Source organism: Rhinolophus sinicus, linkage group LG02, assembly GCF_036562045.2.
Source record: "Rhinolophus sinicus isolate RSC01 linkage group LG02, ASM3656204v1, whole genome shotgun sequence".
Classification (NCBI taxonomy): Eukaryota; Metazoa; Chordata; class Mammalia; order Chiroptera; family Rhinolophidae; genus Rhinolophus; species Rhinolophus sinicus.
Window position 1 is genome coordinate 103,742,250 of NC_133752.1, and position 22,567 is coordinate 103,764,816.

A 22,567-nucleotide genomic window follows, 5' to 3' on the forward strand; every position below is an offset into this window, starting at 1 on the left:
ATGTGTGAGACCATAAAATTGGAACATCATTTGACCTAGTAATATTATAGTACTCTAGTGACCTAGTCTGATGCAATAGTCCTAATTTTTTAAAAAATTGTATAAAGATGCTTATCGCAGCATTATTTCTAGTGTGGGAAACTTGGAAGCGGCCTACATGTGAAACTACAAGACTTTAGTACAGCAGACCCTGGAACTGTCCCTCCGTACCGTGTCATGCCAGAATTTAAAGGATGTAACAAAGATGATGTAGGAACTTGGACAATTTTATGGTAAAATTTAAATTAAAAAGCGAAATATAATCTCATACACACATACGAGCACAACATGTAAAACAAAAAATACAAAACCCGGTAGATGAAAAAGACTAGAGAAAACACATCGAAATAGTACCAGCAATTTGCTTTTCCTGGTGGGACTGTGAGGAGATGTTCCAATTTCGTGTGTTTGCTTCGTTTTTCATAAGGATCACACTGCTGTTGGGGGGGGGGGGGGGGCAGGGCGGGGGCAGGGCAGGAATTCTGAGTAGCTCAAGGAGAAAATGCTACCTTTGACCTAAAAACACACCCCTGAGCTTGAGGCTTTATTACACGATGTGTGAGGTTAAGCACACAATTTCAGTTCTGCCTACTAGATGTCAAAATGGCAGACTATGTCACCGTGTCTAGGCCGTTAGAAAGAGAGACGATGGCTGGGCTCTCACACAGGTGCGTGCATTAGGTAAACTGTCAAATGCTCATGGGCAAGTGAATCTGGTGAAATGGCAAGTGAATCCGGACTGCTAATGAATGAGGAGTGCAGCTGAGGTCTAAGCCCTGTGGGGGACGGAGGTCCGCTGCACCTCTCTTCCATACACAGAACCCCTGGGTACCCTAGAGGTTTCTTTCCATTCCCAGACAGATTGTCCCAGGTGCCTGTTGAGCTGCTGTCACCTAACTCTGAACCCAGCCTGGAAATAGCAGAGTGACACATCCCTCACTAAAGGTCAGAGCGCTTTAACTCAGGCTTTATGAGTCAGTGATCCCTTCAAACGCAAATAAGAATGACTTGCTTATGTTGACTTGTATTGAGGAAATCTTCAAAAAGTCCACACATAGTAAATACTCCCATTAATGAGGATAGTTCTTGGTGATTTTTCCTGATTACTGCAGAAATACAGATTTGTCCAAAAGACCTATGTGCTATCTCGCCCAGGAAAGGGGGCAGTGGGGTCTCAAAGAAGTTCTCTCTGGAGAACTCGTAGTTATTAGCCCCGCTCTTGTGCTAGAATTCTAAGCTCCGAGGGTAAAGGGGGCCCCCTAAAGACACACCTGAAAGTCACCTAGCTGCTGATTCAACAGTGTGACTTACAGAGAATGTGTTTCAGAGACTAAGAACAAATCACAAGGACTCCGTAACCATCTCCTGCTAAACTCTGCAGGAAATTGGGACTTCCTTAAAATCCATGAAAATAGCAGTTGTTAAGCGCCCCTAAGCTGTCTCTCTCTGGGTTCAGAAAACCCCCAAAGACCACCGGCATTCCTGAGGTCTGGTGAACTTTCATCACGCTGCTAGATGCGGGATTCTGGGCCCAAGGTTTCCAGCTACGTTACTCTCACATCTAGATTCCTAGTATTCTGAGCCGTTTTCTTTCTTTATAAAAGGTAGAAAAGTCAGCTAATGCTTTGTTCTTATGAACATACTTAAGAAAGTTTGGGGAAATTCAGGAGGAGAAAATGATTCAAAAACACAGAATGAGCAAGGAAGTAACTTTGGCATTAAATATCAGATGATGATTTCAGAGTAATGGGACCTCATGGAAAAGTAGTTTAGGAAAAGAAAAAAAAAAAGGGTGTGTGGTTGAGGTAAGTGGTGGCCAGAGCAAACAAGGAAAGGAAAGAATAGCAGATGAAGACTGGAATCCCAGAATTTGTAGCCAACACCATGATTTTCACCTAGATCTCTAGGAAAGCGTAATTATCAGTGAATTGGATTTTATGAAGTACTGTATTTATCCTGACACAAGAAAGCACTATTTTATCCTTCGATTTAAGGTTTTTTAAGTAGTTCATGATGGTCAAAGGCTTATTTTATATATGTGCATACATACATACACATACACATATATATGACTGTGAAGAAAGCAACCTTTTTGAAATGTCTCCAGTAAATAGGGATCAGCTGTTAAGTGCCCAGAGCCAATTCCATCACACACATAAATAGCCCATGTAAGAATTTTCTGGTGTCATATTTAACTGCTGTGACTAAAATAGGCTCACTCTTCATAAACTCATTTTTCTTATTATTGTGTGTGGGTTCCTGGGTACCTACGTGAATAACAGAAGAAATAAACTGTTGGAAAACATTTGCCTCTCTCTGCAACTATTAAAGACTCCCTTAAATTAAGAATGGAATTACCGTCCTGGCGGACGAGGTTGAATCACACAGACTTCTAGAAAGACTCTTCCCTTGGCAAGTCAGTCTGTGTTTTGGGATGAGCCCACTAATGTATTTTGCAGAAGGGGAAGCCAAAGCATTTGTTCGAATGGATAGCTGAACCATTGGAAGCATTGGGCGTCTGTGATAAAGCACTATTTAAGTGGAGATGGGACACCAAAAGTAACACAGTTTATAGCCCCCAAATAGCATTTGTCTTTTGTCGCTTTACAGGGAACGACCATGTCACCATTTCTTCGAATCGGTTTATCCCACTTTGACTGTGGGTCCTGCCAGCCATGTCAGGGAGAGGCTGTTAACCCTTACTGTGCCGTGCTTGTCAAAGAATATGTTGAATCAGGTAAGCCTGAGTGGGGGGTGGGGGGAGACCCTGCTATGAACTATGAAGCGAAGCCTCTCAAGGTTCTTCAAGGTCGTCTGGTTCAACCTAACTTCACAGTCCAGGAAACCGATGCCAGGGGAAACCAAGTACTTCCTAGAGCATATGGCTGTAGTGGTCGTGTCTGAACTACAGCCAGCTCTGCTGCCTCATGTTCTGTTTCACTGCACTATTTTTCCACATAAATGAAGGGAACAAAGGAAATAAGACATGGGTTTGCAGACGTTGTGTGAGGAGTTAATGGGGGGGGAATGTAGTGAGCTAAAGCAGGACAAGGGACCTATAATTGTTTTCAGTGATTATAGATAAAGTCTGCATAATCTTAGAATTACCTCTAAAGTTGGCTTACTGCTTCTTTGGCTAAGCTTTGACGAATGTTACAAAGAATATATATTAGCCGTTAGAATCCAAATTTCAGATAACTTACTTTTGCGTTTACTAAGACCCTGGATGAGTGAAAGAATAGTCACGTTCTGTCGAATTGAAATGTATATAGGCAGTTCATGGTAAGAGGGCAAGTGGGACAGTCTTCTAAGATTCCTTGTATAGGTTTAGATCATTCAATTAAAATAACTCTTTTTTGTCTGGAATCTCTCCAGGGTCACTTCAACTGGCTTCCATTCTCCTCCTCCCTGCCTCTGTATTTTAAGATTCTTACAGACTTTCTAAAAGAAAGGAAGGAGGCAGGTTACAGCCCAAGGCTTTCCCAGCCTCATTACCTTCCCTATGTCCTGCCACACATTTCTCATTTTGGCAGACACTCTGGAGAGAAGTATGATTACCCCGTGCAAGTTTTCAAGAACAACAGGAGCCATTACGTTCATTTATACAGAAATGGGGCGCCCATGGCATACTGGCTCAGCAAAAGTGCCTTTCCTTTAGTGTTTCTACGCTAGCGGAGGAAGACAGGCAATGAACCAAAATGGAATATGGTCCCTCCTGTGAAGCAGAGTAAAGGGGGGAGAGAAGCATTGGGGACAGAGAGATGTGAGCTATTTCACACAGGGTAGTCCTAAGAAGGCCTCTAGGGGTGTGACACTCACAGATTCCAGGGGACCCTGATTGCACAGTTGAGAACCTCCAGCTGGGGGTTTCCAGATCAGGATCCTGGGGTTCCAAACCCTCCTATGTTGGGCATTCCCTCCCCTAAAAGAACAGGTCTCATGGCCGACTTCATCCTTTCAGCCACTGAATCACCCTGATTTCCCTTCTGTCCAGATTTCGCTCCTTTTTAGTTAAAAGTAAGAATGGCACTTGCTCCCAAGCTAAAACCTTTCAAATGTCACAGAAATCTTTGAAGTGTAAAATGTGTGAGTTTTTCAAAGCCACTCTGGACTTAATGGGTCTCCTGGATCCAGTTCTCTTTACAACCACAGGTCTCCCTGACATTTGCCTCCCGAGAGCCTTTTTAAAATTTCTTCTTCTTTTGGCCTTGCCTTTGAACTTGGTCTAATCAGCCATGTGGATCAAGACCTTGTCAGAAAAGAAGAAGACTTTGTTTTTCCAAAAGGTTAGCCTGCGGAGTTTGGAGATTTTTGCTTTTGATTTTGTTTTTGTTTTGTTCTGAAAAGAAATCTCTCTCAACATTATAATTCAATTATTACTTCTACAGAATTTAAACACGTTTCAACCTTGAGGGTGTGAGGCTATGTTTTCCGTGATGAGGCAACAGAACAGAGACAAACAGGACACAGTGCCGTGCGTTCCAGAGCCTTTGAAAATGTAAAACTCACTGTAAATAGACAGGATCCTAAATTCTGGTCCTCTTTTAGGTTATTACAAACCTAGTGAATGAAAGTATGAGAAATGCCTTGCTGTGGAAATGTCTGTCCTTTGCCGGGCGTGGAAAATGGTTATGTTGAAAAGAATTATGAGAAGGAGAGGCTTCAAGTCCATGGAAGTAAAATGTTACTATGATCGTTAATATTGCCATTGTTTGTTTGTTTTTGTTTAACTTTTATTTATTTTAAGTGTGTTTTTCCAGGACTCATCAACTCCAAGTAATTGTTTCAATCTAGTTGTGGAGGGCGCAGCTCACAGTGGCCCATGTGGGGATCAAACCGGCAACCTTGTTGTTAAGAGCCCCGAGCTCTAACTAACTGAGCTAACTGGCTGCCCCCATTTTTTTGTTTGTTTGTTTTTTAAGTCCAATCTCCAGTTGAATTTCTTTTAAACGAGACATTAAAATCTTCCCCTTCCTATCCTACGGCTTCATATGATCAGAGTTTATACCTCTAGTAGCCAGCTTTACCTAAAATTTGAAGTTTTGGCTACTCAAATCCCGGCCTACCCCCGAATAATAATTTAGCACATGCTCAATGCCTGTTCCGTTTTAGCATTATGCACTGGGAAGAAAGGGCTATCAGGGGTCAGAACTGCTTTGTCTCCCTGCTTTAAATGGATTTTTCCCTTTTGCCTCATCAAAATCTGCCACTTAACATGCTCGTTATCATAAGAAACAAGCACTCAAGTACAGCTGCAGTTCTCTGCTTCTGAAATGATTAAAGAACAAAGACTGTAGAAATCCAATCTGGACAAAAGATAGGATACGCACCCCTTAATCCCACTAGTGAGCTCTTTCCCAGTCTCCTGCTGGTCTGGGGACGCTCCCTTTACACTCCATCATCCGGACCACGTTTCTTGTCAGGACCATTTCCAGGAGCCCTGCGTACCTTCCCTTCCCCACCTGCAGGTCTGTGGCCTGCGCCACGGGCTCCAGGCAGGAAGACCACCACCTCTCTGAGTTAGTTACTTGTCAGTTTCTGTTTAGGGTGCACAGGACATGTAAGATGTACCCTCATTTGAGAATTAAAGAAGGAAATAATGGCTCACTGTGTTTGAAAGGTTTTGCCTCTTAGTGTATTAATGGCAAATGGAAAATTTTTACATATATCATTTTATATACTCATTATAAACCTTAAATTATGCCTTTGTGTCTTTCAGATGAATACAAGGTAGTTTTGTATCAACTATTTTTTACCAGATGTCAGTGAAATTAATCCGTCATGTACCCACACCTTAGAGATTAACAAAAGAGGATTCCTAAAAGGCATAAAAGTGTAAAATGTGTAAAAAATGGGGTCTGGGTCACTCTATGTTACCAAATATACCAGGCTTAGCCTGAGTTCTTTATATGGCTCAGGTGTTCACACTCAAAGTGAAGAAACTAACTATTGAATAAAAAATGAACACTGGTAGTCCAAGCCATGGTCATATTTTTGTTGCCTAACTTATCTATTAATAGATTGACTTTCACATTTCAATACATTACCTTGCATGCAGACCTTGGAACTGTTTCATCCTATCCTATATTGTCTCGAATTGTTTTATGTGTTACTTTTGTCTTCCCGACAGAATTATATACCCTACCGAGCAGAGGGAATGGGTGCCACTGCTGAGTTGAATTTTTCTCCCAGAGCTGGCTAAAGGAGTAACGAGACCGTATCTTTCTGTTCGTAGAGAATGGGCAGATGTACATCCAGAAAAAGCCGACCATGTACCCTCCCTGGGACAGCACTTTTGATGCCCACATCAACAAGGGGAGGGTAATGCAGATCATCGTGAAGGGCAAAAACGTGGACCTAATATCTGAAACTACTGTCGAGCTCTACTCCCTGGCTGAGAGATGCAGAAAGAACAACGGAAAGACAGAAATATGGGTAAATATCTGAGCTGAGAGCTTTACTTAACGAGTGTATATCATGACGTGGTAAGTACCAGATGAGCTAAAGACTAGCTCAAAACTGCAACGTTATCCTAAAATGATGATACACTAGCTTTGAGTAAACAGACTCCCTACCACTTACTTACTGGTGACTTGACAATGACAATGATTATTCATTGTGGAACGTATTGACCTGTTCAAATCTCTGATTCCTGTGTAAGGTGAAGAAGATATCTTAGGCTATGTAGTACTGTTACTGATTTATAACTAATAGTAAGCTCAGAAATATCACAAATTTCCCCTAACTTGGGAATCTCACCCTTCCTGAATGATCTGAGACCCAGAACATGTTATCTATTTATCAAGATATCTTGATATCTTATACTAAGATAAGGTAGATAAGACAATAGATCCATAAGTGAGAGGATAGAACAAAGATCCATTTAATGTTTGGTCTTCTTTCTCCAAAGTAGTTTGCTAATCCCTATAAATTGTTCTAGCTATAATGTATTCACTTAGCTTCCTTTTACTAAAAAGTACATCGTGCAAAATCCATGTTACAATTACTACACCAAGTTTTGGAAAACTTAGGTTGTTACTGTTTTGGTAGCAAATGTTTAGAAATGTTAAAGGGAAGAGTAGAATATGAAAGCATAAAAAATTCTAATGAAAATTTCTGGGGCCCACAAAATGAAAATATATACATATATATACCAGTAAAAACTGCTTTTAAATGATCTGAGACCCAGAACATGTTTTCAAACGTTTATGTCATTTATGCAAAAAGGAGAGAATCTTATCTTTCTGTTTATTTCCAATAGTTCACATTTTTAACAACTCCACCCAAAAATCTTTCAAGACACAGGTTTCAAAATGGGAATAATATAAGCCAAAAAAAGAATTTTGTGTCCGTTTTGTATTTGTGACCTTAAAAAAATTCAGTCCTTTTTAGGAAAGTGTGTATGTATATAAATCTTTGTGTCACTAAAATCATCTTTAACAATAAGCATATACCAAGGTTTTTTTTAAAAAAAAAAAGTTCCCATGCTTTGTTAGATGTGTTTAGATCACTCAGTTCAGCAGAATCTATTGAGTATTTCCATGTTCAGCTTGGGGAAGGGGGACATGAAAACAGAATTCCTCCTGGATCACTGTTTAGGCAAGTAGGAAGCCGTGAAAAAACTGGATAATGTCCCAGGTGTGTAACTTAGTGTTAAAAGGTTTATACAGACCGGGTGAGTGAGAGGGGTGAAGTGGCAGCTGGGCCTAAACGGCAACATCTAACTGAGAAAAAGAAGAGATTAACTAGAGAAAGTCTTCCCCAGTTTTCCTCCATTCCCATTTCTTTTCTGCCTTCTGCCTCAATAAAAAAAAAAAAAAAAATTTAAAAAGTCGTCAAATTCCTAATTTTTTAAAGTAGCATGCTATTTGATTTCCTTCTCAATTAATGAAAAGATAACTAATTTTTTAATTCTTTTGTTAAGCGTCACCGATGATCAGGGTGCTTTTCTATTTATAACTCAAATGCATTTGATTTCTAGCCTTGGCTTTTTTTCTGATTTTATTCTTATCAGATTTTTCACTTTTTTTTATTATTCATGATTTAGTCATAACACTTGGTGGCCTTCAGATCCTCATTTAACTGGCAACCTTTTCACATTTTTCCATCTTTTTTTTTTAAGGTTGTTCCTTGGTTTACTTTTATTTGTAGTGTTTAAGGGCCAGCAGGTTGTTTTGGACTTATATTTGCCCTTGCTTCTATTGAAATCTGCTTTCCAAAAATTAATTTCTCTATTTAAAAAAAAAATTATTTTCTCAAAGTTGCCTTTCACCTCCACAGACACCATCATCCAGTTTCTAAACACCACATGGAGACTTGCCTCCTGCTTTCTCAAGGATTTCACTGTTTGTATCATTATCTCTTATTCACCCTCAAAAACATGATGGACTGTAACTTTATATGGATATCGTTTTCCCAGCAGCAAACTAGTTTAATTTTCTCCATCACCACTAAGTCCTGAATATTGATGACTTTGTGGTCACCTGATACCAATTTTCCCCACTTTGTTTGGGAATGAGCCCTTATCTGGCTCTTCTAGTTACATCTTTGCGTCCATCTTTATTGTGTATTCCACAAACCAGAGAACAACGGTGTATATACTTGATATCAAAAGCACTTCTCTTTTCATTAATCTATTTAAGCTTGCCTGAGAATTTATAGTTGACCAAGAAGTACAGCTTATTTTATCATAAAATTCTAATAGTAGTGATGCTGTGACATAAGTATTGCTATGATAATAGCCTTTCAGTGATCTTTGAGCGTTTAGTGACTTGCATAAGGTCACACTGCCAGTCAATTATTTAGCTACGATTCATATTCAATCCTGGGCTCAACTGGACACTTCTTACTACTTCTCAGTTATTCTAGTTAATTCATGGATGTAATTATCAATAAGGACCTTCGATTCATCTTTGTATTCTTTTTGGCATAGTAACAATACGGTGTTATGACTTAATATATTAGCAACAGTTGTCAGGTTACCTTGGATTTGCCATTTTTCCCCTTAAGTCACATCACAAGATATCCTGCATCATTTAAAATGTCACTTTGCTCTGGTCCTTTCTACATAATGATACTGGAATATATTATTTTATCCCTTCTCAAACCAATCAAATTAAAATTTCCCTTGACGTATTATCCAGCACTTTCCTAAGGAGAAAATCTCTCCTTGTGAAAGAAAAAGGCCACCCCCATTTCATATCCTGATTAGCCTAGAGGCCTGTGTGGAATCACGCTTGGTAAAGAATTCCTCTTTCCTTCTATAGACCAACTTGTTCCCCAAGTGAGCTAGTCCCAGCATCATCATTCTTTTGCGGGGATTCAGACCTCAATCTATCCTTTACAATGCTTCAGATAAGCAGCAGCCCTGGGCAAGTAAATCAGACAGAATCCATTTTGGAATTCTGTTTCTTCCTTCCGGAAGTTTTGATCTCCAAGGAAAAATAATGAGCTGCTGAGGTGTTTTAATAAAAGACTGTACACGGATGCTGTGCTATTATGATAATGTGTGTGAGTTAAATGAGAGGGAGCAACGCTTGCGTCCTGCATTGGAAATCTGCCATCACCAAACTGGGCAGTAATGACGTCATTAAACTCAGCTTTTGTTTCACATGCTGACTGATCTTTCTTTCCTTCTCTCAACCAGTTAGAGCTGAAACCTCAAGGCCGAATGCTAATGAACGCAAGATACTTTCTGGAAATGAGTGGCAAGTGACATTTCTTCTTCCTGTTGGGGGGTGAGGAGGACATGTCCCTTCTCCTTATGTGCAACTCAATGTACCTTCTACAACAGCAGAGAAAACAATTAGGAGAAAATGGAAGCCCAAGGGATGTTCTTAAAATTCCCAGTGGTGCTCAAACATTAGTTGAAATGACACGTATCTGGGCTAGAGAAACATAGAAATGTAAAACATTGATAGCATTAGTTTTTCAATTGTGTGGACGCATATGCCCAGTGCATTTATAGTCTGTCTGTATTTTAGTTTGAGAATTTAATGTAAATTCAAAACAGGCTCTGTTTATGTGCCACGATGTGTCTACAAACTGTGTGTAAATGATGTGATATAACAAACTATTGCACATCAGTAGAATACAAAATAAATAAGAAACCAATAAATAGTTCCCATAATGCTAGTGCAAAATACCACTGTCTTCAAGTTAGTCACCTCAAAATCCTTTTAGGAACAAGGAAGGAAAATGCATTGCTAAAGAGTTTCCATTCCACATCACACACAGACATTGGTCACAGAATTACATTTACGAGTGTGTGCTTGCTTGTGTCTATGACAGCCTATCAGTTCTTTCTGTTTAAAAGAACCAAATGCTACTGTTTGAATGAATCAAATGCTACTGCTCATAAAATCCTAAGCCTCAGAATGGATATGTGAACTCACTGGTGATCAACTGATTTTATTATTTTCTAAATTAGCTTTTTAGTAATTGTCTAAATTACCACCAAGAAACAAGTTTTAGTTTACAGATTTAAGCTGCTTTCTGCGTTTTGCTTCACATGGACAATTCCTTTAAGTCCAGATTTAAATACACTGGAAAAAACTGATTATGAGATAATCAGGGAAAATTGAACACTCACCAGATAGTTGTTCATTGTTGAGGTATTGTTGTTAATTTTTTAAGTGTGATGATGATATTGTGGTTATATTTTTGAAATGGTCCTCATCCTTAAGATACATACTAAAATATTTCCAGATAAAATAATATAATACCAGGGATTTCTTCGAAATAACCCATTAGCGTGGGGCCAATGGGGTGGGAGGTGTGGATGGAGTATATTAGAAGAGTGGCCATGAACTCGTAATTGTCAAAGCTGCGTGACAGCTACTGGGAAGTTGATTGCAGTATTTGCTCAATTTTGTATATATTTGAAATATTCCATAATAAACCTTTTTCAAAAAAGAAGAAAAAACTCCTAAAGAGGGAACAATACAATCTGAACTTTTCTTTTATCTCTGCTAGCTCTAAATATATGGTACATGTCATTATACTATTTTTGAGTCTGCCAAATGATAGAGAGTGATTGTAGGACAGTTGAATAAATAAGTTTCCATAAAAAGTGCAAGTACTGGCCTAAATGATAATACGAATACTGTTTAATTCCTTGAATAAGAGAAAGTATACTTCTCCCATTCATTCAAAACGTGGCCCAGTGTAAATCGAAGAAGTCCTCTATCAGAATGCAAGTATTTTTGGTAAGTGGTTTAAAGACCACTGCTTTGAAAAATAATTCCACGGATATTCATCCTACTATTATGAAACTTAAATTTTGTCTTAGAATGAGAGAGAAAATTCAGGTGGCCAAAAACCAATGATATTTTAAAAACAATAATTATGCAAGCCCAGGAAATTTTTTTAAAGAATACAACTTTGTAGCATTTAAAAATTTTTATATCTAGACCCAAATTGAAACTCCATCTCTAAATTTTCACATATTAAAAAATCATAATTTTTTAACAAGCAATATTATGGAATAACCTAACTAGAAAATTCCTTGTTGATGACAAGAAGTATAGGATATCATTCAATTTTAAGAATGTTTACGACTACATATAAGAGTTCTTACAGTTAGGGATTTTCAACCCAAATTGGAGACTTGGTGTAAATTAGACAGTTATAGAATTAAACCCTAAACCACATAAACACTAATTAACCAAGAGGTACTGATGGGTTACCGTCATTCCAGAAAATTCCACACTGCAGGCACTGAAGGACAGGCAAAACTGAGATCTGCAAAGAAGACGGGTAACATCTAGGAGGAAAAAAATGTAGGCTTGAGCAAAAATGTGAATGGACAGAGGACTGTGAGAAGACCAGTGGAGGTAGATTAGTGGGCCCCTGCTAAAATCAGAATGAAGAATCAAAGCCAGATCCGGGCTTGGAAGGCAGGCAAGAAGAGTGTGTGGACATCGGGAAGTCACCATGAACAAGGAGTCATAGCCACATTCTTGAGCAGGACTTGATATAATGAAAGCAGTGTTTGGGGGCAATTGCTTGTGACAGAATGTGGGATTGATTTGGGAAAAGAAGTAGCCTGGATATAGACTGTGATGAGAATCTCATCTGGAGGTGTGGTTATAGGAATGAAATAAAAGAAAATAGGATAAGAGTAAGATTTTGGGGCAGTGTAGATGAAAGGGTATGCCCATTGTAAGGACATAGTTGAGGTGCTTTTATAATTCTTTTAAAATGAAAGTTGAGTGAAGGCAAAAAATGTTGATGGTATCTCTTAAAATCGCCAAGACTAGGGAAATGATAATAGGAGTGGTAGAAATGAGAGATATGGGAAGAGAAGGCAAATGAGAGGGGATGAGGAATTCAATCTTGGATAACAATTAAGATGCGAACATGTCTTTTACACTCGTCTTTAATAGAAGTCTCAATTCCTTTCTACTCTCCAGGGAAGTAAATGGCTCATAGCTCTCTATACACAACTCACTCCATTCTTTCTCTTCTAAAATCCCCATTCCTTGATTTCTGTGCTGGAATCACTTTTTCAGTGTTCACTAACACCACCTGATACCCCACCTCATATTTTCACACCTCCCTACACTTTTCTTTATCCATTCAGTAACCTACAATCACCCTACAGGTCATCAATCAATCAGAATTCTCCAACCCGTCAAGGACTCAATCAGACCTTCTCCTCTCAGAGCTCATCCTCCTCCCATGTCAATTCTGTCCTCTTTCACACAGTAAGTACCAGACTTTACCCTGATCTAGTTTCTCTTTCACACTCATTTGTTTGCCTACTTCTAACATTAACTTCTGACCTCACCTGGAGTCCATGATGAGCCCTTGCCAGTACTCAGCTCTCACAAGCACCCTCTTCTTCCAGAGATGTTCTGATCTCCAAACCACATATATGCCCCTCTCTTTCTTCAAGCCTTTGCTCCATTTTTACCAGTAAGCTATTTGTTTTGTACTCATTGTCTTAATTAATTACTATTTCATCCATGCAGAAACCTGGAAGTAATTTTTATAGCCTCCTTTTCCTTCAACTTCCCACATTAATCCAACAGTGTCTGCCCATGTTGTTTACTTAGTCATTTTCAATTTTATCCCCAGCTTACATCATCTTTACCTCATGCCAAATCCCCATCATTCTACTTGGCTGCCAGAATGAACTATGAAAAATTCCATTCTGAATATGCAATACATCTGTTCCTCCCTTTGCCCCTGTCCCTGCCTACCGCCTTCCAGTGTTTACAAATTATCTGCAGGAAAATTTTCAAACTGATCTGATATCTATATGTCTTCTAGATGTGACCACTGATGTTTTCTGCTTCGTATGCCACACTCTAGCAATATACACATCCTGAGATAACTTATCTCTGTACCCTTGCTTAGTCTCTTCCATCTAGAGAGAATACTTTTTGTTTTTCCCCACCATACTTTCTCCCACACATTAGTAAGTTATTTATCCTTCAGAACCCAGCTCAGAAATCATCTCTGCTAGTACGTCCCATGTCCAACTTTCCTCTTTTTCTCACCTCCACTGACCTACACCTGCTGGTGTAGCTTCCTCACCTCCAAGGACCCATAGCATCCTGTGAATACCCCTATTTAGACAATTACTACATTAATTATCTTTCCTTCTAGACTCTAAATTCCTTTCAGGAAAGCAATGGTTGAACCAATCTTACTTGTCTCTAACTCCAGCACCAGGTTGCATACTAGGTATGTAGGAGGTACTTAATGAATGTTTGTTGAACTTTTCGGTAGGACTCACCGTGGCATTTAAAAATTCATTTTATTCTCTTTTGATTCCCATACAATGGCTATTCCAAACATTCCCATGCTCCTTGGTTTCTGAGGGTATCCTACTCTTCTCACTCTTGGAGGTTGGCCTATCCCCAATATAACTGGGAGAGACTCCATCTTCTGTCTGCACTTAGAATATAGCCGCTTCTCCCTGCATTTTCTTCCCACTCTTCTGCCTCAGAGAAAGTCCCTCCCTTTCTTGGTCTCCTGCCTCCCATCCCTAGCAGCTCTGTGCCATCAACCATGTTTCCTCTCTAGCATCTTCAGCTGTTCCTTCTCTTTGATTTCCCACTCATTGCTGAGACATCCTGAATTAAACCATCTTCTCCAATCTTGAAAAAGATCTTTTTCTTTCACCTTTTTACCTCCATCAGCTTTTCTTTCCTCTCCTTTCCTGACACATTTCTTGAAAAAGTAGTTCTTATTTATTAGTCCCTGTCTCTTCACTACTCTGTCAATTCTTAAACCCTAGGAGTCTGGCTGATATTTCTACCAATCTGCTAAATGCCTTTCTCCAAGAGTATGAATCCTCAAGACAAATTCCTGTTTCTTGGCCTTCAATTCCCTTGACACCTCTAGATCAGTCAATGCCAAAAAAAAAACAAAAACAAACCCTGTTCTTCCCCTTGGCTTGCCCAAAGTGGTATTGTTCAAGTTTTCCTCTTAAATTTTCAGCTGTCTCCTTGTGGTCTCTTTTGTCATTCCTTTCCTACCTCCTAAAAAATATGGGTGTACACACCTCCAAGTCTATTTCACACCATCGCATACTGTTCTTTGCGTGAGTGCCACGTCTCCCTGACTTGACTTTTAGCCACTCAAAAGTTAGGGATAACATTTCATATTTCTTTAGAATATTCCATGTAGCAACTTGCTTGTAGCTGCCCAGGAAACGTGTGTGGTTAGATTGACTACAAACAAGTGATAGATTAAACTAAATAAAGAGATTAGGAGCCATTACTATACAAGAAGTAACCAAACATATAAAAACCAATGAACTTCATCAAGCTAAGAAACAGAGGAGGAAATCACTTCAGAAATAAACATAGTAAATACCGGACGAATTTAAGAAATTCTGAGTTTTTATAAATTTACTCTCTTGTAATGATTGAGATGGTTAGAGGATAAAGGATATCACAAGAAGCAGCAAGGGAATAAATTCATTTCTAGCACTTTCTGACATTTTTAAAAGAAATCACAGGATTATAGTCTCATGCAGAGAATATATATATTATTTTTTATAGTAATGCATCACTTCCATCCCTTGGTTTAAAAGTAATTTTATACTTTATTTATTTCATACTGTTTCATCTGGACCAAAATAGAAATGAGTCAAATCTGACTGACAAATGACCTACTACACCAGTCACAAGTTGTAAATAGATCTCCACACTTATTCCAGAACTTGCAGGCAAAGGCAATTGCCTCAGTGACCCTGAATTTCACCCCTTATTCACCAACCCTAATTTATTTCCAGCCTAGTTCCAAATAAAAAGACCTGAATTACCTAACCTTAAAGTATGAGGCAGTGTTACGCCCCGTCTGTGGAACTATTTATGTGATTCTGGGGATGCCTGTTATCCGGGGTCCGGAGTTGCCATAAAACAGACCCGTGGATCACTGTAGAGAAGACATTGGTCCTGAAATGTGTCCTGGGACTTGGCTGGATTCCTGGGGGAGAGGGATTCCTCTCCCTCTACACAGCCCCACTTCTGTCTACTCACTATGTTTCTAGCCCCGCCACCATTAGGGGTGTGAAAAAGAAGGTACCTTGGCAGGAATATGTGCCCCAAGTGTGTTGTCAAACCTCTGGCCTGCTTAGCCAGAATAGAAGTAATTTAAATATCGTTAATTCTTGAGATTTGTGAAATATGATCCCATATTCTCGCCAAACCTCCATTTTTTGTATTTGTAAAGATAAAAGAAATAGAATAAGTAATCCAAGAATCTGCAAGCGATTTAAAATTCTAAGCGTCATCATCATTAACTGCATTATGCTTATTTTAGTGATGATGATGATTTTTATTCCTTTCTTGTTTATGGTGCCATTCATTCTCTCTCGCATGGTGCATTTTTCACCATGCTGTTTAACCGTAACCTCCTTGCTATGGTGTGTTGTCTCTGGACCTGGACTTCAGCCAGAATAGCACTGGTATTCTCAGAATTCTACCAGCTTTGGGAAGATGTCAACAGGGCCCTGTGGACAGTAACTGCTTAAAACGCCTGCAGCAATACCCACACGTGACAGTGAACTATCAGTTTCTGGCCCTTTCCACACTGACCAGTGTGGTCTGTAACAGGTGCATCTGATTACTGTGGACATCAGGAAACAGAACATAAACAACTTCCCCAAGTTCTTTTGCCCTCACTCACAAATTGGCCAGCTCCCTCCAGTGTACTGAACTCTTTCTGTAACCAGATGTAAAGCATCTTGGAAACTTAAAAAAAAAAAAAAGAAGGTGTTTCCAAGTTGCTGTCAATAACCACATTGTTCTCTAGAATTACAGGCAGAAAAGTATTTGCCACTTCCTGCCTTTTCTGGCTGACTCATCACTGACAGTGAATAGGAGAGGCTGGTAAATACCTTGAAAGTTCTGGCCTCTGGTTCTAAATTGAAAGAGGCTAACTCAGCACAGTCAAAGAGTTAAGGATTGAGCCAATAATCCAAAATCACTGTTTCAGTCCTACAATAATACACCTATGATGATTCTGTTTTAAAGAGTTAAAGAAAAAAGGCTTAGTACTGCAGCAAACTTAATAAGTACTTGAAAAAATATATGTAAGTACTTGGGATTTTTTTTTTAATTAAAGTATATTGGGGTGACAATTGTTAGTAAAGTTACATAGATTTCAGGTGTACAATTCTGTATTACATCATCTATATCACATTGTGTGTTCACCACCCAGAGTCAGTTCTCCTTCCATCACTGTATATTTGATCCCCCTTACCCTCATCTCCCACTCCCCACCCCCTTACCCTCTGGTAACCACTAACTATTGTCTGTGTCTATGAGTTTTGTTTCTTCATTTGTTTGTCTTGTTCTTTTGTTATTTTCAGTTTTATATCCCACATATCAGTGAGTACTTGGGATTTTACTGATTTAAACACTTGTCTAATTCCTTCTCCATCTCTGTTCCTTCCCCAGCAACCCACTCTCCCCACCCAGCTATGACAGCCATGTCACAGAATTTCGCTTTGTCCCTTATCCTCTTCTGCAGACACAAAGGACTTGAGTGAATTTGAAGCTGAAGGCTTCTTTGCTCTGCATCACCGCCGAGGAGCTATCAAACAGGCCAAAGTCCATCATGTCAAGTGCCACGAGTTCACCGCCACCTTCTTCCCACAACCCACATTTTGCTCTGTCTGCCATGAGTTTGTCTGGTACGGTAACTTGGCATTTCACTCAAAGCTTTAGGTTATGCATTTTGTCTCATCCCCTTAACCCATTGGGCCCCACCTGAGGGGAGCGTGCCAGAATAAGTACTACAGGAGAGCTTTCCGTGGCCTCACCTGGATGGAGAAGGCTTAAAGGGTGTGATTCTAGAAAAGATTTTCATAACATGGCTGCTGTACAGCAAGGAAGCCAGCTCCATCAGGAAAGGGTTCCAAAGCCTTTAGTTTCTGATTAAAGGAGGCTGCGAGGTGAAGAGGGGAGGTACAGAGGAGGGACAATCCTTATTGTAAGCACAGTTTCACAGTCGAAACTTCCACCACCTCGACAGCCCAAGTGTGCTGGCAGTAATGTGCTCAACAGACAACACTTGCCCATTGGAGCTCATGGGTTTAGATGCTTATGGCACTCCTGGGTGTTTGAACAGCCCTCAAACAGAGATGGGTTCAAGCCTCAGTAACCACTCAGCAAAGTCTGTGATAGAGTGGACACTGGAAACAACTCCTATCTCTGGTCTCAGCCTCCTCGCCTCCTAATGAGGTATTCCATTTGGGCTACTGCAGAATCCATGAATGCACGACCCCAGGTATTCAAGCATAACCAGGATATCCAAGGTCAAATACACTTTGGGTGGATTTCCATCAACCTGTTTTCATCTAATGACCTGAACCTCCTTCCTTTCTAATAGTGAATGTTATTCAGGAATTGGACTTAAGCTTCTAAATTTGTTAGTTGCAAATAGTTTCAGATACTCAGAAACAGGAAATAAAACGTTATACAAATGTCTTTGCTGATCATTAGTGAGCTTAGTGAGACAATGAATTGTTAAGTGTAGGACATGGAAATTTGCTATTAAGCGCCCATGAGGCATTTTAACCTCTACATGTTTGTTTGGAAAATACTCAGATGAAAGGGAAATCAATAGTTCCTCTTTTATTTCATCATCAGACTTTTCACAAAGCAATTTTGAATAAAACACACAGGTTAACACTCTTGGCAAATGATAGACCAGGTCTAGCTGATCATAAAACGCTCTGCGATAGCAGGAATCTGTGCGATCTCATCACCTGTTACATGTTTGTGTTGCTGCTCCTGGTTCAAATATCCATATAAATCAAACATGTGTTTCATTGCAGGGGTCTGAACAAACAGGGCTATCAGTGTCGACGTAAGTAAGGATTTCTGTTGTCTTATCATCATCCTTTTTGTTTAGTTGTTCCTCAACTTCTGCAGATCTGAAGCTGCCATTGTTTCCTTTCAGAATGTAACGCAGCAATTCACAAGAAGTGTATTGATAAAGTCATAGCCAAGTGCACAGGATCAGCTATCAACAGCCGAGAAACCATGGTATGTATTGAGAGTCTGCTCTTCGGCTGAAATGCCATTTTATCACTGGGCTGACATTAAATTGTACAGCCCACTCATTCTTTTCAATACTTCCTGAACTTGAATCCTTAGGCTTACTGATGATCTCCCAAAAACCCCTCTCCTTTTCGGTAATTGTGATTGAAATCCAAAACTAGGGCATGAATAAGAAAAGCACAATAAGAATTTTTGTGCCTCTGCCTTTTCCAGAAAAACATATTAGAAAGTGGCCAGAAAGCATAGTTTGGATCAATTATATGAGGACAATTTCTGCGAGATCTATAGCTAGAAGTGACAGTTAAAGAGTAGAAGCAAATGATAATACAGATATCGGCATTTACAAGGTCAGTAAGAGATGGTAATAGATGTAGTATAATTCTTATATTAAGAGATAAATCTTTCTTTCAGAATGAACTCTGAAGTATAGGGTAGTTTAAGGACTAGTTAGATTTTACCCCATGGAGAAGGAGAGCTGAGCTAGAAAGACAGGCAGCCTTCCTTTGCCCACGCTTTCCATCTTCATTCAATAAATATTGTGTATCTAAATCACAGAAGATACTCTGCTATGTACAGTGTACAGCAGAGCACAAGACAGACATGTCCTGCCTTTATGGACTCTGCCGTAACGTTGGGGAAACAGACAATTAACAAATGACTGTGTATAATTTCCACTTGTATTCGGTGCTGTGATGGACTCTAACTGAGTGACCCACTTAGACTGGAGGTCAGGGGCTCTCCCGGGGGAGGGAGCATTTAAGCTGAGAGATGAAGGTGAAGGGAGCCAGCTGTGTGAACAGCCGGAGGAATGAGTCCCCAGATGGACTGAAAGGCTCCGAGGATGGAAAAAATCAGCATGTTCTAGGAAGTAAAATGAGACCACGTGGCTGATACAAGGGCAAGAACAGGACAGGAAGTTGGGGCACTTGGCAGGACCTAGATCAGGTGGGGCTCCTTTGGCCCCTGGAAAAGTGGTTGGAGTTTATTTGACTGGCAATGGAAAGCCCACTCTGTGGCCGCTGTAGGGGAAATGGTGGGTTGCAATGTAAAAGTAAAAACCAGAGGTGCTGGAGTCCCACCAGGGCAGAAGTGTGATGACAGTGGAGATGGAGCCAAGTGAGCAGATTTTCAGGTGATTTCGAGACTCAGAATGACTGTATTTGCCAGTAGACAAGACGCGGAGAATGAAAGACAGAGAAATAAGGATGATGGCTGAGTGTCTGCCTTGAGCAGCAGGGTAGTGAGCAGGACCCTGAGGACATGAGTAAGACTAGGAGGGGAGGTCTGGGGGCAGAAATTCATTATTTCTGTTTCGGACAAGGTCAGTCTGCGATGCCTATGGACACCCAAGTGTGGGTATCGAATAGACAATGTTATATGCGCTTGGAATTCATATGAGCCAATGGATCACATCTATAACTTTGGGAGTGACAATCATGTAGGTAGAAAGTGAAGCTGCCAAAGAATGACCTAGTGAGGGAGTATAGAGCCAATCCTGACCCCCAAAGGAATCGCAATTAGACGTTAGGTAGAAGAGAAGGAGCTTGTGATAGAGACTGAGAACAGGGTTCAGAGAGGGCTCTTCATATACTGAGAGTGGATGAAAGGATCAATTGTGTTCAGTGCAGCTGAGATGTTGAGAAAAATGAGGGCCACGTGGAAATCTTTGGAGCCCTGATCAGAGAAATTTCAGAGGATTTATAGAGGTGATCCCCACATTGGCCAGCACTGAAGGTTACTGGAAGCTGATGACATGGAAACAACCTAAGTATTACCATTATCATGAAGATTAACCATGAGGGAGATCACGGAAGTAGCACAGTAGCTGGAAGGTGAGACACACGGGATGGAAATACTCTCATAGCTAGAAAGCAACGACAGATGAATGAAGTCGGAGAGAGGGGCAACCAAAGCAGTCAGTCTTGGCAAGAGGAGAAGAGGTCCAAAGCACGTGTGGAGATGGGTCTGTGATGGACAGGTGGACAGTTCATCAGTTGTAACAGGAAGGGAGAAGGAGAAGATGGCTGTCGGCTTGGGGGCAGGCAGGGGAAGGAGCTTCCCTTGGACAACTGATGTCCTCAGTGAATGAAGTCTGAGGGTTGAGAGAAGGAAGAAGGGATGGCAACACTGGCTTTGAGGAGAGAGGATCTGTGAAATAATTATCTTAGAGATGAGAAAGCAAGGGTTTAGATAAAAGCAGAAGGACTGCCGGGCACAGTTGTAAGTCCTTTTGAGTTTGAGGGTGTCAACCTGCCCAGGTGTGTGATTTTCTCCAGCAAAAGGGCAGGTCCAGAGAAGGCAGATTGGTTGAGTTTTTTTCCAAAGTGGGATTTCCTTTAAAATTTAGAGCCAGAAGGGGATACTCTCATGTTGTAAGTGATTGTGCTATGGCTCAAAGAGGTTAAAGTGGTTTGTCTACAGTCAACCACCTATAAGAGGCAGAGCTGAGACTAAAATTCAGACCTCAATCTCCCCGACTAATATTTTTATCTGTTTAAATCAAATTGCCACCTCCCAACCCCACCCTCCTGCTCCCTTTAGTTGATGCTTCAGAATCATAAATTGTAAGCATGACTACTAACTTCAGGGGCTAAAGTCCAACAGAAATAGAATGAGCCACAAGTATAATTTTACATTTTTAGGTAGCCACATTGAAGAAAAAAGCAACAGGTGAAATATCTTAACATTGTATTTTATTTAATCCCATCTGCCCAAATTTTAACATTTCAATGTATAATCAGTATAAAAATTGAGATATTTTACATAACGTCTTTCATACAAAGTCTTCAAAATCCAGGGTGTGTTTTTACACTTACAGCCCATCTTGTCACCACCTTGCCCTTGTTCACTGGCCCATGTGACTCAGTGACTGTCACAGTGGAAAGTACAGATCTATAATCTTTCCCACATGTATCTTGAACCATTTGGGCTTGGGTGCAAGGTTTCAAGCCGATGCCTTCTAGCCTGGACCTTGACACTGGCTGTTCATATTCACATGGAAACGTTGATACGAAATGAGTTTTGAAAGTTATCTTTTTCTTGGTTGAAAATGGCTAGAGTAAGTGCTGGGCAACTCGGAAACAATTCTAAACAGCCGTTCTAAAGACCAGCAGCCTCAGAGGGAAGGAACAAGGCCGCATCACTTGCATGAATAAGTCGTTCTCACGAACAAGGCGTGTTCCCAAACGAATTGTTTCATTAAAAACATGCAGACATTATACTCATAAATCGTAAATAAACAGAACTTTTTCTATTGCACAAGAATATTGGTATTCTTGCCAGGATTTAAACTGCCTGATATCTTGTTGTTCATGTGATAAGTTTGATGAAAGGAGAAGATTTAAACTCTGGAAAACTGTTTTTAAAAATCTGTGACATATCTACCACCAGCATCCCTCTCTCATCTCCCCTCTCCCCATCCCCTAAATCATACTTTTGTTTTGAGAGAGAGAAGAGTAACAGTGAAAGTGAAGGGGCCAGTGATTCTGACGGCCAGGCTCATAGATATCCCAGCTTGCTTGACGGCTGTGTGACCTAGACAAGCGTCTTGCCCTCTCTGTGCTTAATCTCCTCTATCAAAGGAAGATACTGGTAGAGGCTGCTTCAAATGGGGTATTTTGAGGATTATATGAGATATCTCATGTGTAAAAGATTATAGCTGTGACATGTGTGTCCACAGCACCCAGCAGACCCGTTATCTACCTCTGGGCTCCTCAGCTCATGTACAGTAGGTGTGAAATGCTTCACACTTTAGGCTCTCATGCTAATAAACCCATGGCAATGTTTCCTCTAGAGGAGGCCTTATATAACATCTTCCAGAGGTTAAAGCACCAGTTCTGGGTGAAATATTTAGATTAAAAGGAAATATTTATATTAAAACAGGAAGGGAAGTGCAATGTTTACTTAGCTCCCATTTCAATAAATAGCCCTAGTCCCCGCTTCCTGAAATGTGAGCCCATCTGTGGGGACTCCTCAGACTTCAGCTGTCTGCAGGTCACTTG

The 22,567-nt window shown here is 40.2% G+C and overlaps 1 protein-coding gene across 4 annotated transcripts in view; it reads left to right on the forward strand.

Annotated features, from left to right (window-relative positions):
* PRKCQ (protein kinase C theta) overlaps positions 1 to 22,567 on the forward strand; it is a 111,843-nt gene that overhangs the window by 43,069 nt on the left and 46,207 nt on the right. For all 4 annotated transcript variants that reach the window (XM_019738249.2, XM_074325017.1, XM_074325016.1 and 1 more), the window contains exons 2-7: positions 2,650 to 2,776; positions 6,275 to 6,474; positions 9,686 to 9,746; positions 17,032 to 17,194; positions 18,341 to 18,372; positions 18,466 to 18,551. In XM_019738249.2, the coding sequence (XP_019593808.1) occupies positions 2,659 to 2,776; positions 6,275 to 6,474; positions 9,686 to 9,746; positions 17,032 to 17,194; positions 18,341 to 18,372; positions 18,466 to 18,551 (660 nt within the window). In that variant the 5' untranslated portion in view covers positions 2,650 to 2,658. The remainder of the gene's footprint in view (positions 1 to 2,649; positions 2,777 to 6,274; positions 6,475 to 9,685; positions 9,747 to 17,031; positions 17,195 to 18,340; positions 18,373 to 18,465; positions 18,552 to 22,567) is intronic.